At 35.1% G+C, this 13,631-nt stretch overlaps 1 protein-coding gene across 10 annotated transcripts in view; it reads left to right on the top strand.

Annotated features, from left to right (window-relative positions):
- SLC25A21 (solute carrier family 25 member 21) overlaps positions 1-13,631 on the top strand; it is a 233,236-nt gene that overhangs the window by 119,841 nt on the left and 99,764 nt on the right. For 9 of the 10 annotated variants that reach the window (XM_085582137.1, XM_085582145.1, XM_085582136.1 and 6 more), the window contains one exon: positions 11,778-11,826. The exons of the other annotated variant lie outside the window; for it this stretch is intronic. In XM_085582137.1, the coding sequence (XP_085438263.1) occupies positions 11,778-11,826 (49 nt within the window). The remainder of the gene's footprint in view (positions 1-11,777; positions 11,827-13,631) is intronic. 10 annotated transcript variants of the gene reach the window in all.

Here is a 13,631-nt window from a genome sequence, read left to right as displayed (position 1 = left end):
TGAAATGGGAGAAAACATTGTCTTAAATTTGCTTTTAAGTGGTATTCATTGTTAAAATGTAAAAAGAGTCTAAGAAATTTTTTCTGTGGCTATCTGGAATGGACCTAGAACATTTATACAACATTAGTTTACCTATACTTTTGGTTTATAAGTCTTTCCAGTATGTAGGGAACTAAAAGTAGTTGAGGTTTTCATAAAAATTTTATAAAGCCTTATCAGCCACAGAGTTGTCAGTTCACAGCAAATGGAAAAAATCATGGGCTGTTTAGTTTATATATTATATATAATTTAGAAATATATATATTTCTAAATATATATATTTCCAGCAGCAACTAGTGGAGACTTTGAAAAAAACTCTTCAACTATCTTGATGGGAACTTTTTCATAAGTCATTCAAATACAGATTAGCAAAGAGTTCTAGAAAGCCACTTTACAAAACTAAAATTAACACAGTTTGATGTGTTAAGGTGCAGCAATTCTTCAAACCTACATGTCATTATAAACTAATTTTGGAATTTTTCCAATTTTTTTGTGGTCAGTTGTCTCATTTTCCAGGCAATGGCCATTCAGTACTTAGCTTACTGCTGATGAAACTTTAGCTATAATTTTTGCCAAATTTCTTGCATTTTCATGCAAAATCGCTGATTTGAAACATATGTTTATAGTCATAAGTGGTATTTTACAGCATATATACTTCATTTTGGAGTACATTTTGTCTGAAATGTTGTTCATAGATCCTGAACGAAAAGAAGTTTTCAAACAGGAATTACTCCTCCTTGATATTTCTGAAACATTTCTGCTCATAAAAGCAGGAAATGGAAGCCATTGAAATTTAGTGAAGAAAACGAATGAGACCTCACCCTAGGATAGCTGGGCACATTGTGACTGCATGGTTTTCCCCAGAGTAAGACACTTCACAATACACTTTTTGCACTTCTGCTTATTTGTACTATTGTTCATTTCAGCAGCTGTTCCAAAGCTGACTTCTCTAAGGGTCTCAAGCAGTAGTTGTTCTATGTCTTGCATGTATATTTTAAACAAAAAATTTTATGGGTTTTTTAACTGTTTAGATATTTTTATGGGTTCTTTAAATGTTTAGATATTTTACCCAGAAGAATTATTTATTTTTGTTGATTCAGAAAAAAAATTTAAAAAGCTTTTATTCTACATTATGTAAGTACTTTGTAATGGCAATATTTTAGGACCATTCCTATTCCTGCAGTTAGGTTTTCTTTGGGCAATCTGTTTCTTTGACAGTTTTTGTAATTCCAGGAGTGTCCCAGTCAAGGGTGATGTATTTGCAGTGTAACATGGACTAGTACATGGAAAATTGCCATGTATGTTACACATTCAGGATTATTACTATGTGTATCTTATTTGCTTTCTTCGCCTGAACTGAAACTGGTACTCTCATTTGTTATTCTTACATCTGTGCACTACAATATGTCTTTATATTGGTGGTAAAAAGCATGAAAAAAATCCACATCTTGTTAATAACTATTCAATTATTCGCAACTTCAGGAATTATGGGACAAAAGTAAGCAAGTTTAATTGGTTTTTAAGTCCTCTAATTTTATTTATTCATGCATGTTTCTCCTTTAGTTATATATGCAAATAGATTTGACTCCTGGTTTAAATGAAATCCTTTAAATGAGAGAGGGAAGATGCCTTTGTAATAAATGATGAATACATCTGCCAGCTATGCACTGGGTCAAGCACCATATACAGTAAATGTACCCTGTGTACTAGAAAAGAACTCTGTGAGAGTAAGGTTGAGGTGCAGCAGTAATCCCTCAAGCTTTGTGGTCTTGGGGAGAAATTTACTTCTGTACACTGCTCATAGTAGAGTCTTTTCTTGAAGAATAAGGCTTCCAGCAACACCTGCTAGCTAATGTATGTTCATTGAGGCAGGTTATTTGGTTGTTTATATACCTCACCACAAATTCCTTGAAAGGTGTGCTAACTTCTTTGGAGATCTGATTAATTAAAACTTTCCTAGGGAAGCCTGATGATTGGAATTTTGAAAAAAAATATTAAGGTTATAAATTGTTTTTACATACAGAAAAAGATAAAAAGGGATAGTTTAAACAAGAGAATCAATTTTTGAAACCCTTCTACTCTGTATATATCTTTTATATATTTTTCTTTTGTTAGCTAATCCTTTGTGAAAGGACCTAACCCAAAACCCAGGTAATCTTAAGATGTCCATCTCAGTGGGTTAATATAGTGATCTGCGTGATCAAGTACCAAAAGCTTGAGTCATTTAGCATACACTCCAGCTGCTGTGTTAAACAGCTTTTTTTTATTCCATAAGGGCCTTAATTTGATGATACAAGCTTTCAATGCACCCTGACTACAAGTCTGTGATGTATATAACTGCTTATTGATCCTGCACCAGCAGCAGAACTTTCAAAGTCCTACTGGATATTGGTGTGCATTCTGTGCAAAGTAGAGGTAAAAAAGGAAAAGGGTAGGGGGACAGGTATGTGATTTCTTTACAGTGAGTGCCACAGCTCCTGCAAGAGCAACTTTGTGTCCCAGCCAAAGAGGCACGTGCTTGGCTTTCCATTCTTTATAGGATCCATTGCTGTGTGCAATTTATTCACTGCAATGTTGAATAGTACACAGAGAACCATAAATAGCTAATCTAAGCTCAGAATAAATTCCATTTTGACACTCCAAATACTGAGAAATTTGTAGCTTTTGCAGATAAATCCAAAATACTAAAGCCTCAGGTAGTATTTCTATAGTGAGACCAAATATTTTTTCAAATATCTGTATCTCATATTTTTAATTTGTTGAAATTCTTGTAATGGTTGAGTCCTTAAGGACAGGTCAGAAGGCTTATAGACTGTTGAATGTGTGACAAAGAGGCCATAAAGAATCTGGTCAGATGTAGCTAATTAAAGGTAAATGAAGGACAGCTGCTTTTTATGTTGCCAGCACATCTTTGATCTGCTCTACCCCTCAGACCTCTGTGGGCAAGGCAGTTAAATACAAACTAGGAGGCCTATTTTAAAGACATTAAAACCCTCCAGGGCAATCGAGTGACAGTCCAAGCAGCCATAAGATGTTTGCTTTATTCATTAGAGAACTTTAAATGTGTCAAGAAATAAAATTATGTCCATGCTCTTAGATCAGTATTAGCAATGAAGATTACAACAGCTCTGGGACATATGAATGGGCAAACTTCTTATGAAAACAAGTTTACTGAGAAGCATTTTACTATAGCAGTAATGAAAATATCAGTTACACATTTTTGTTGCAGGAATATTGATTCAATATGCATTGAAATATCTGAAGCTGTAGTGATACAAACATCATGTAACCCAGGGCTGACCTCAATGGTCCCTTCAGTCATGGTTTAAAAAAACTTCCATTTCAAGCACACATGAAGGAAAGAATATGTCATATCTGAGTGACATATTAGCCTGTAATACTTGCTGAAAAAATTATGGAGAATTTGCACAATATATGCCTTTCACTTGTGTCTAGAGACTCAGATACTGAAGTTTGTAAACTCCAAGTGTTTATTTTATAACACAGAGTTTTAATGCTAATATAGCATCAGAAAGACTAACTAAAGAAAAAGATCAGTTATGTATATAAACAACTCTTAAGTGCTAGTCATTTTGGAAAAACAACTTTGCACAGAAATATTTGTGAATCCAACTCAGTGTATTTTTAGAAAATTGTTTGATATCTTAATGTTGTTATTACTATTTTAAAATAAAAATTTAAATGATATTTAAAATGAATCAAATTTCTGTGACATTCTAAATGGTAAATTCTGGTGACCCATGCTATATTGCCTCAATAAAATTTAAGAACTTGAAGAAAATATTTGCTGTTTTTAATGTTGTGTGCTGTGTTTTGCTCCATTATATTTTGTGTCAGCACCTAAATGTCACCTTTTTTACTACATGATCAAACTCTCCATGCTATTTAGCCTTACTGGAACAGCTTTGGTATTTAAAATCAGTTAAATGTGTGAAAAGTCTAGAATTCATAAACTGTATTTTTGACTATGTCAGAAATGCAAATTTTGTGGGTGTTACCATAAAAAGAGCATTTCTACGTAGCATTTTGCCTCAGAAAAGCTCTGTGTGAGTAGTGCAACTGGAACTGCAACCCTGTGAAAGTACTATATGCTACTGGAGTCTGGAAGAACCTTTCTTTCAAAGAGATGTAGCTCTAGTAGAAGATACTTTGTTATGAGCCACTGATTTTTGCTGGCTGATTTGACAATTCCTTCTAGACTTACTATAAATATATTTAACTATGCATAATTTAAAATTAACCCAATCCTCCAAATCATTATAGATTTCTCTAGTGGCAGATATATAAGTATCAGTCAAGCCATAGGCATGAGGTTAATCAAGTTGGTAGGTCTGTGAAACAGGGACTTAATTTTTTCATGTTAAAGTATGCAGCAAATAATAAAATTAAACTGGAAGATGGCCTTTGTTTATACTCAGTACTTAGAGAACATAAATGAGCATTGAGCGGTTTAAGTGAAGCATGTTAAGAGATTCGTAGAGCTGTGTTCTAGGCAGAAGTAGGTATAAAGATGTGGTTATTGCTGGCAGCATGACTATAATTTCCTGATTTGACTGATTGTGCCTTGAATGTTGTAGAAATAAAACAATGAATAAATTTCTGCTAAATTTAGGGCAGTTTGCATACATGCTTTGAACATCAAAGCTAAATATTTTTTACCCCAGAGTCAAGAAATAAAATAAAATATTGCAGAATTCTGATAAATGTAAGTTAGGTAGACATTTTCTCATCATGGTTTTGATGAGCATATTTATGACTATCCCATTCACATTGAATCAACATGTATCAGCTTGGCTGTGTGTTAGACTGAAAAAATGTCTATACTAGGGTAGAACTACTGTGAAAGGGAATTACAATTGCTTGATAGGACCATTTGTCAGCAGTCAAAACATCCAGTAAAAATAAGACAGAAAAAAGAACTAAAATATAAGAATAATTTCAGGGGGCTTTATTTTTTTTCATTTTGCCAACCAAGTCCCCGAGGCAAGACAAATACTTTCTCAATATGTTCCTTATTGACGAATGTTGAAGTTCAAATATTGTTTTATCATTACTATAATAACCTCTCAGTACTTGTATACACATGTATTATCTCAAGGTGGAATTTGCCCTTCCAAAGATACAAAGCTTTGTGCATGTGTGCCCAGGTATAGATCACAATTTAGGTTTGAGTATCTTTTATTCAGAGCAAGAAAATGTGTACCATTTTCTGTCTTTATTCACTTAATTGCTGAAACTCAATTTTCAAGCTCAGCAAAAATAAGAGACTACAATTATATTTGTTTTATATTTGCAATAAAACTGAACAGTTTCCCATCTGGTAATAATGTTCTCTTCGGCTGGGCAGGCAGCAGTGAAATCAGTAGATACTAGCTAAGAATTGTGAGCACCAAAGATGAGCAGTTTGAACTTTCTGATGTGAGCACTGAGCAGCAGCATGTTGCTAGCTATGTCTGTACTGGGACTTGGAGGCTGAAGGAGGTTATGTCTGAGCAACAGCTTGTCCAGACAAAATACTGCCTGAAACACTCATTTCCAGCTCCTGTTTTTCACACATCTAGTATGTGATTCTCTTGCCCTTGAGAAATCTTTACTTGGAACCTTGAATATTAAAATGTTTATTTGCTATACCATATAACCAAGGACCCATTATTTGAACACAAGCTGAATTGCTTTCATGGAGAGAGCTGCAAGAACACTGACCTCTTTGATTACAAATAGTATAGACCATACAACAAACATTTCCATCTGCTGCTGAAGTCCAGGGTGGTTTGGTTTTCTTTTTTTGAAAACCAGGTAGTCACTGTTCCCAACCCTGCTTTTGGGGATGGCAATTCCAGATAGCAGTCCTGCACTGACAGTTTACATCTGTTAAGGAGCACTGTTAAGTTAAGCACTACCTACCTCCTCCTGTAGACATGCAAAGGACTTCTTCTAAAATGTGGCAGTAAATCAACAGCGCCTCCTGGGATCCTCCTGTGATCAGCCAACACATTTTTAAACACAGACATCCTTGTCTACACCAAGGGGAAAATCATATTCAACAACTTGTTTAATTAACATCTTTTCTAGTGTATTTTCTCGGTGTAAACTAGGTCTCTGAGGAAGAATGACTCATGAATACAGCACTGCCATTATGGAGTACTTCTTGGAGTAACTTTCCATTTCTCCACATTTTCTAAGGAAAGCATTGATTTGGCTCCTTACCAATGTTTGTGATGAGCTCCAGGGTACCATTAGTTAATTCCATAGCACATCACTAAATATAATCCTGGGCAAGAGTTAAAATAAGTGTCACTTTCTTAAGTGAAGGCTAACAGGTAGATCTTTCTCAGCATGCTCTTGTGCATGCTCTTGTATACATCTCTTTGGAGCCTAGTTGACATGTACTTCAATTGAGAAGGGAACAGTACATTACTGCATCCCTAGGAAAGGAGTGAGCGTTGGCTGCCCAGTGAACCTAACATTTTGTGGGCTTTTCTGAGGAAGGTGTACCCCTACAGAACAGAAAAAACTTTTATGTGTCTGTGAAGATTAAGTCAGATAGCCAGCTGATAGAAATTAATTAACCTGTGCAGAATTTACTGCAGGGATGCTTTTTTCCAGGTACTGATTGTTTATGAAATAATGCTGTTACAATCAGGAAGAGAGTCCGTGCTCCATCTTGTCAAATGGAGTGTTTTAGCCAACAGAAAAGCATATTTAAGAGGAATTTGTCATTGTTTTGATTAGGATACAAAGATCAACATGAGATTCTTTCTGTCAGACTTATATTCTCAGAAGAAAATATGTAGTACACATAAAATATTTATGATCATTTCGTACATTGTAACTATATCTATGTAAAAGCCAAAATAAATATCAACTGTTCCAGCTATACAATATACAGTGCCTGATGTGTTTATTGCCACATTTTCTCTGACCAGTCTCCTGTCTGTTGTGTTTCTCCAGTGACTGTGTTATTCCAGGGAAATGAGTAACACAAGGGGAGGAGGGTGCATAATGACTTCTACACTGTAGGGGGTTGTCTGAACTAACACATGGATCATGCTCTGCATCTCTCGAATCTGTGTTGAATCCGTGTATGTGTATGATGCAGCAGACGTATAGAGGGTGAGCTGCTCAGGTTTTTTTGTAACAAATCGTTGTCTATCACAAGCATTTCACACTTTTCAGTTCATAGCTTTAAGGATCAATGAAATGTTGAAGATAAAAAGATAAGTCCAAGGGCTAAATAGCTTTGGAACGCTAAGGCGTTCCAAAGCCCAAATGGTTCTGGTTTTATCTGTGTTATTTTGCAAGAACTGTTGGCTAGATTTCATTCTTTTTCTCCCTATACAGTGAATAGATGAAGTATGGAAACCCTTGCAAATACAAGGAGAGCTCTAAGCTTGTGCTGCTGAAATCTCAAGCTTTCACATTTTGCCAGATGGATTGTTACATTTACAACACATTTTAACAGCGTCATAGTATTCTCAAGCCATATATGATTATTGATATAAGACTTGTATGAATGATGGAATAGAGCAACAAAGAACAAAGGAGCTCAAAATATCCACTAGTCACCAAAATGTTTGCACTGAAGAGATGTATGTGAACTTGTATGTAAATGTAAATGTAATGTAAATGAAAATGTATGTAAATTTTAAGTGTGAATCTTGTAGAGGGAAATGCAATGTAATCCATAATGGGAAGATATTAGTTGGGAAAGTGGAAATGCTTTACTGAGGAGGGTCAGTTTGGGGGTCAGCATTTTCTGTCATTTTATTCCCTCCATGGGCTCAGTTACTGAGCAGAATGTTTTACATAATAGAATTCTGGACTCCCTTCTTGGTTGTTGATATTCCACTTGTGTATGCTCAGAGTATGTCAATGATGACAGATGGTTATTTCTTCAACACACAGATTTTGATTATGTCTTGTTTTATGGTTAGTATTTGGTTTTCACAGGGAATGTTTTCCCACCCAGAAGACAACATATGTTGGACTGACCCAGTAATTGTTCTTTCCTATATTTCCTTTGGGCTCTTGTTCAGCTAGTTGGATCAGAGTTGTTTTAAACATAATTAGGCCATCACATACTACTCTGGGTTAGTTTTCATGTGACATCACCAAGGAGACCCAATGGGGAAATAAGAGTATTTTTTTGGACAATGTATCTGTAACTATTTTAACTACTTTATCATGAAAATAAAATTTATAAACAGTAGTCTTTACAGACTGACAAGTTAAGATATATTGCATCCTAACAGAGCTGTTCAGTAAATTACATTTTCATAGTGCTAATTGAATTTGTCACAAAGCTGATGAACATTAGCTAAAGAAAGGGAAATATATTTTGTTTTATTGAGCACATCTCAGAGTGCTTGTAATTTAGTAGGGCCACCACACTTTCTGGGCAGGCTATCAATAGGATGTTGTAATGATTTGCATGACTACTATAGTAGATGGAAAAATGTAGCTTGTGTTTGTAGCTGTTCCATTAATGTCTTGCACAGTGTGCAGTCCTTTGGTGCTCTTCAGAGAGCTGTGTCATAATCCCTGCATCTTTTGAAGAATTCGGTCTGGTGAAATCAAGTTTAAATACATAGTTTAAAACCTGGTGTGTAATTATATGATCAGACAAAGGAAAGACTGAGAAAGGCAGATAACCAATAGAATCCTGAACTTATCAAAACAGAGCTCTTGCCAAGGACCTTGGAATTCATCTGATTCAGTTGCTGGAAAAATGCCGGAATTAAAAATTATCCTACAAGGACCAAGAAAATAGAGCCAAATTCTGGCACTCTACAGTTTTCTCCCAAAATGGTCATTAATGCTGCAAAAACAGAATAGGGTGAACAACCCTTGGCCCCATGCTTGGCCCCCTACTGTAGGCTCTATCTGCCAAAATTAGATGGCATAGAAGATCAAAAATGGGGAGAGGGGGAGAAGATTGGAAAAAGAGAGCTTAGAAAAGGAGGGTGGTTAGAAAGGGAAACACTCATAGGCTATGCCCCCTGCCAGCACTGAAATACTCAGTTGCAACTTCACTCACAAAGCACCTGTTGGCAGCTGTTGGAGCAGTTTATAGATTTTGAGATGGTTCCCTTATGTGAAATGTGATATGATCTTATTTTAGTAAAATAGAAGCAATTTGTGGACGATAATTATGGCAATAAATATACCTGCACAGAAATAATGATGACAGCTTTTGCTTTCATTGAATAAAATTGCATTTTTTAAAATTTGTCTCATTACTACTAATATTAAGATCCTTTGGCTGATACCACCTATGTTGTCTTCCTTTTATCTAAAATTGAAAAAAAAGTAATGTTACATGGAGTGAAAAGAAAATACAGCAAAACAATGATCATAAATATTAATCTGATACCCTCCTTCAAGCTCAGTGGCAGGAAACTCGGGCTCAGGAGCTGTCTGGAAAATGTTATGTTTTTCAATCTTTATGCATTAGAATGTAATGATAGAAAATAATGAAAATTGTTTCTGTTAAATTAGAACTGACAGCAACTATTTTATGTTAGGAACTCAGTTTAAACATTTTAATGTCTTCACAAATTTTAATGTAAATTCCTGTTAAATACATTTAATGAAGAATTTTAGCATGACAATTTACACCCTCCTTCAGTTACTATCTCCAAAAGTTACTTGTATTCATGTGTAAAAAATTTTGCTGTTCTTTCTTGTTGTATAAATAGCTTATTATTCCTTAGGATAAATATGTAACAGTTATCAATAATATATGTATTCAATATGTAAAGTGTATCAAGCAGGAAATAAATTATCATTTTTAAATATAGATACTTAATATAGGCTGAGCTAAAAACTCTTTTGTATTTATTGGCTACATCTCCTCTGACTATAATGAGAATCTTCCCTCTGGTTCAGTTTAAAAGACTTACCTAGTTAGTATCTGTGTTACTCGAAGGTTTGCATAGTGTTGAAATAGAAAGTAGGTAATTTTTTGAAATTTAATGCTCTCTGATATAAACTTTAAGCAAAATCCCAAATTTTCCTGTTCTCCCTGAAACACTTAACTTATTAGTTTTAAAATAATCAAAATATGAAACTTTAAGCCTCCCTTAACTATATTCAATAATGAAAAGAAGCTCAGGTTTCTGATACTGTTTACATACTGCAGTGTGTGCCACTCAGGCAGAGCCTGGCTCCTGCATGAAGCTCACCAAGAGCTTTCCTCCATCAGGTCTGTCAAAAAATAGGGCCAAAATGCAAATTCCATTAGTTCAATAGTCTTTGTGTGCAATATTTCAAAATGTGACTTTTCTCTTAGAATTAATTTCAATACTTTTGTTAGAAAAAGAAAGTAGTATTGGAGACTGTTAACTTCAGTAACACCCAAGCTCAGATACGATGTGTACCATTAAAGGAAGGGGATGGGGTGTGGAAATTAAGCTAGTGACATCTGAAATAGGAGAGCATCTAGTGGAACATAAGCATGTGCTTTGTTTCTGTGGGATTGTATGTTATACATAAAGAAAGGAATTTGCAGATATTTTAACTTGAAGAAGAATGCTTTCCTGAATCAAGATTTTTAGAAATTTATCTCAGACTCATCAAAAGACACATTCTTTATTACAAAAGCTTTGAAATTACTTTTACAATAATCATAAATAAAGTAAATAAATGCATTCAAACACTGTAATAAGTATAGTCTTCACAACCTGTTTTTTCATGATGTAGCATTAAATTTATCACACTAGGTAAAAAGCATGAATGGGTATTTAAGCATCCTAATAACCAGGGCACAGAAATTTCAAAGACATGGTAATTATTATCTAGGACGTATATGCATGTATCTTCTTGGCATTTCAAAGTCCTGTAAGATTTGTGTAGTAGATTTTATTGTGTCTGCAGATTGGCAGATGTCTAAAATACGCTTTAACAGTGGTCCTGATAAATGCATCTTTTTACTGCTTGCTTGCTTTTTGGAATGAGGCTGATATGCCAAATGGAAAGTAGGGTAGGCAAACCTAGAAATTTAACTAGAGAGTTCTCCCTGGGTTATGTATGGACTGTTCATCAAGTGTCAGGTGGGTGGAAAAAATACTAAGAGTCAACTTTGAAAGTGGTGTTGACAGGTGCATTTGGGACCTTCCAGATCTCTCTTACCCTGGCATTGGCCCCTTGAGATTCACACTCAAAGGGGAAAAGCCAGGACCACACTTCAGCACCAGCACAGGGCAGGGTAGGACAAAAAACCAGTGGTTCTGCAGTTCAAATACTCAGGAATCAGTTGTCATCTTAACATCAGGTGCATCTGAGCCACCAATGCAGTCCTGCAGTGTCCTAAGGAATTATTTTTGCATGACAAAGAAGCAAGTGGCAACCTGAATTCCCTTCCTTTGCTACTCTCAACAAGACTTAATGTATTTATTTATGATGCCAGTCAAATGTTCCCACTGTTCTTAAGTCAGAAAATTGAACAAAAACTAAGATTAAATTGATTGTGTAGCTGAAGTCCTCACTTAGCTCACTCCAATGAACAACTAGCTCTGGTCACTACTGAAAAGCACAGTGGTTTATACACTCTGCAGAAGTGCATGTATAATATATGAGGTGTACGAGTACTGTGTCATCAATGATATGTTTAGGTTTTTACTTTGCTTTTCAAATTTCAAAAACTGTTGGAGTCAATGAAAATTAAATTACTATTTGTACAAATGTTTATTAGGCCTTTCTTTGTTATTCTTTTATAGGTCTTGTAGAAATTTGCCTGATGCATCCCCTTGATGTAGTGAAAACAAGGTAAGATCATGCTTGGACAGGTTTTGTTGACACTGGAAGATATCCAAATTACAAGCTGTCAAAAAATAAAATCCTAGAACTTCTCCCAGTAAGATAACTTGTGCCTCTAATGACATTTATATTTACTTACCTGTATTTACAGCATTTGACAGATGGAATTTGAGTAGCATGGCACATTTCTGATTAGAGGTCATCTAAAGGTGTTAAATCTGCATATGACATGTATTTTTACTCTTGTAACACAATGCTATGACATGAAGATGGCTAAAGTTGAATTCACTTAGTATATGTAATAGCTGCAGTAATGCTTTTATATGTAATTGGGAAATACCATATTACCTCCAAAATAATTTTCACAGATTTTTAATAAAAATAATAAGAGCAGATGTTCCATATTCTCTTTGTAAGCTAAATAATGTCATGATTTTACATTTTTTAAATCTTTTTATCAGCTTTTCTTTTTTTTCTGAGTATTTGTTCTTAAATTACCTCAAATATTTGCACAAGTTAGTTTGGTTTTTCTTAATGTTGGTTACTGAAATGAAGAAAAAAGAATAGCTGTGTTTCTAGTTTCTGGAACATCCTTTTATTTTCTATGCATTTTAGTTTTTATATAAATTCACAAGTTCGTGTTACTGTACATGAAATGCAAACCAGAATGGAGAAGCATACTAGTAGAAGGAGAAAACTATTCATGCCATGTGTGTTACGCAGTGCCAATAATTACCATATATACTGTTCCTGGAGCTCTGTCTAGGTCACGGACGTGTAGGTAGAAAAACTTCACTAGGAGACAAATCAGCCCCAAACAAATGATGAGGACAGCTGTGGTCTCTGGAATATGCTTGAATTTGTCAATTATGACTTCATATTCTAGCTTTAGTTAGCCAACATGTGAGCTTTTTTTGGATGCATTTTTGGCTTCTATTTAAATCACATTTTGTGATTTGCCTAAGACCTTGAGATGCACATTTTTTGCAGGTTGCATTTTGCAGAAGGAAGTAATCTGTCTGTGGTCATTGCCCAACACCAGGAGACAGTTATTCAGACTCCAGCTGCATTAAATGCTGCTGAGGTCCTGCAGGTCCTCCTTGGGGCTTGGAGGTTGCTCAGGTAGTCCTTTCATATCCCTTCATAATGTGGATGTGTTGATTCGTATAGAGACAATGCACCTGGTGGTTCTGAGGGTCCTCTCTGCCCACTGAAACAATGCTATTAAAACTAGACTTTCATGAAATTGAAATTAAAGGCTCAGAAGCAAGAGGGTACAAGCAAAACAAATGCAAGAACAAATTTAAAAAAAAAACCTGTCTTGCTCAACTGTCATGTGATCCCCAAAGGATGTGCTTTAGTGACTTCATTTTGGTAGTTTGTGCTTTAACTCACCTCTAGCTTTCAAGCTTTGCTTTTACTTCTTTTTCTCTTTGTACTGAACTAGAAGTCATATTCTTTTGTAGTAAGAATGTAGATAATTCATAATTTAGTGTAAGCCACATATCATGTGTCAGAAAATGCATTAATTGCACAGCTGTACTTGCAGTCAAGAGACGTACTTTCAGTTTTCTGATAGAAACCACACAGTGGACTCTCAGAGCAAAAGGAAAGATTTCCCCCGTCTCTTTGAGATTTTTACTGAGTGTTACACACTTTTAGTAGTGAAAAGGCTTTTCTGAGATCCTGGAATGTAAAGAATTAAATAGAGTATGGGGATGTTTGTCAAGCTGTAACAATCCTTTAAAACACAATAAAAAGTAAAAATTACGAAACATTTAAATGTGAAATGTGAGCCCATAAACAGTGGAATT

The sequence above is a fragment of the Lonchura striata genome, chromosome 5 (genome assembly GCF_050655825.1).
Source record: "Lonchura striata isolate lonStrDom1 chromosome 5, ASM5065582v1, whole genome shotgun sequence".
Taxonomy (NCBI): Eukaryota; Metazoa; Chordata; class Aves; order Passeriformes; family Estrildidae; genus Lonchura; species Lonchura striata.
Note: the sequence above shows the minus strand (reverse complement) of the source record. Positions and strands in the feature narration are given on the sequence as shown.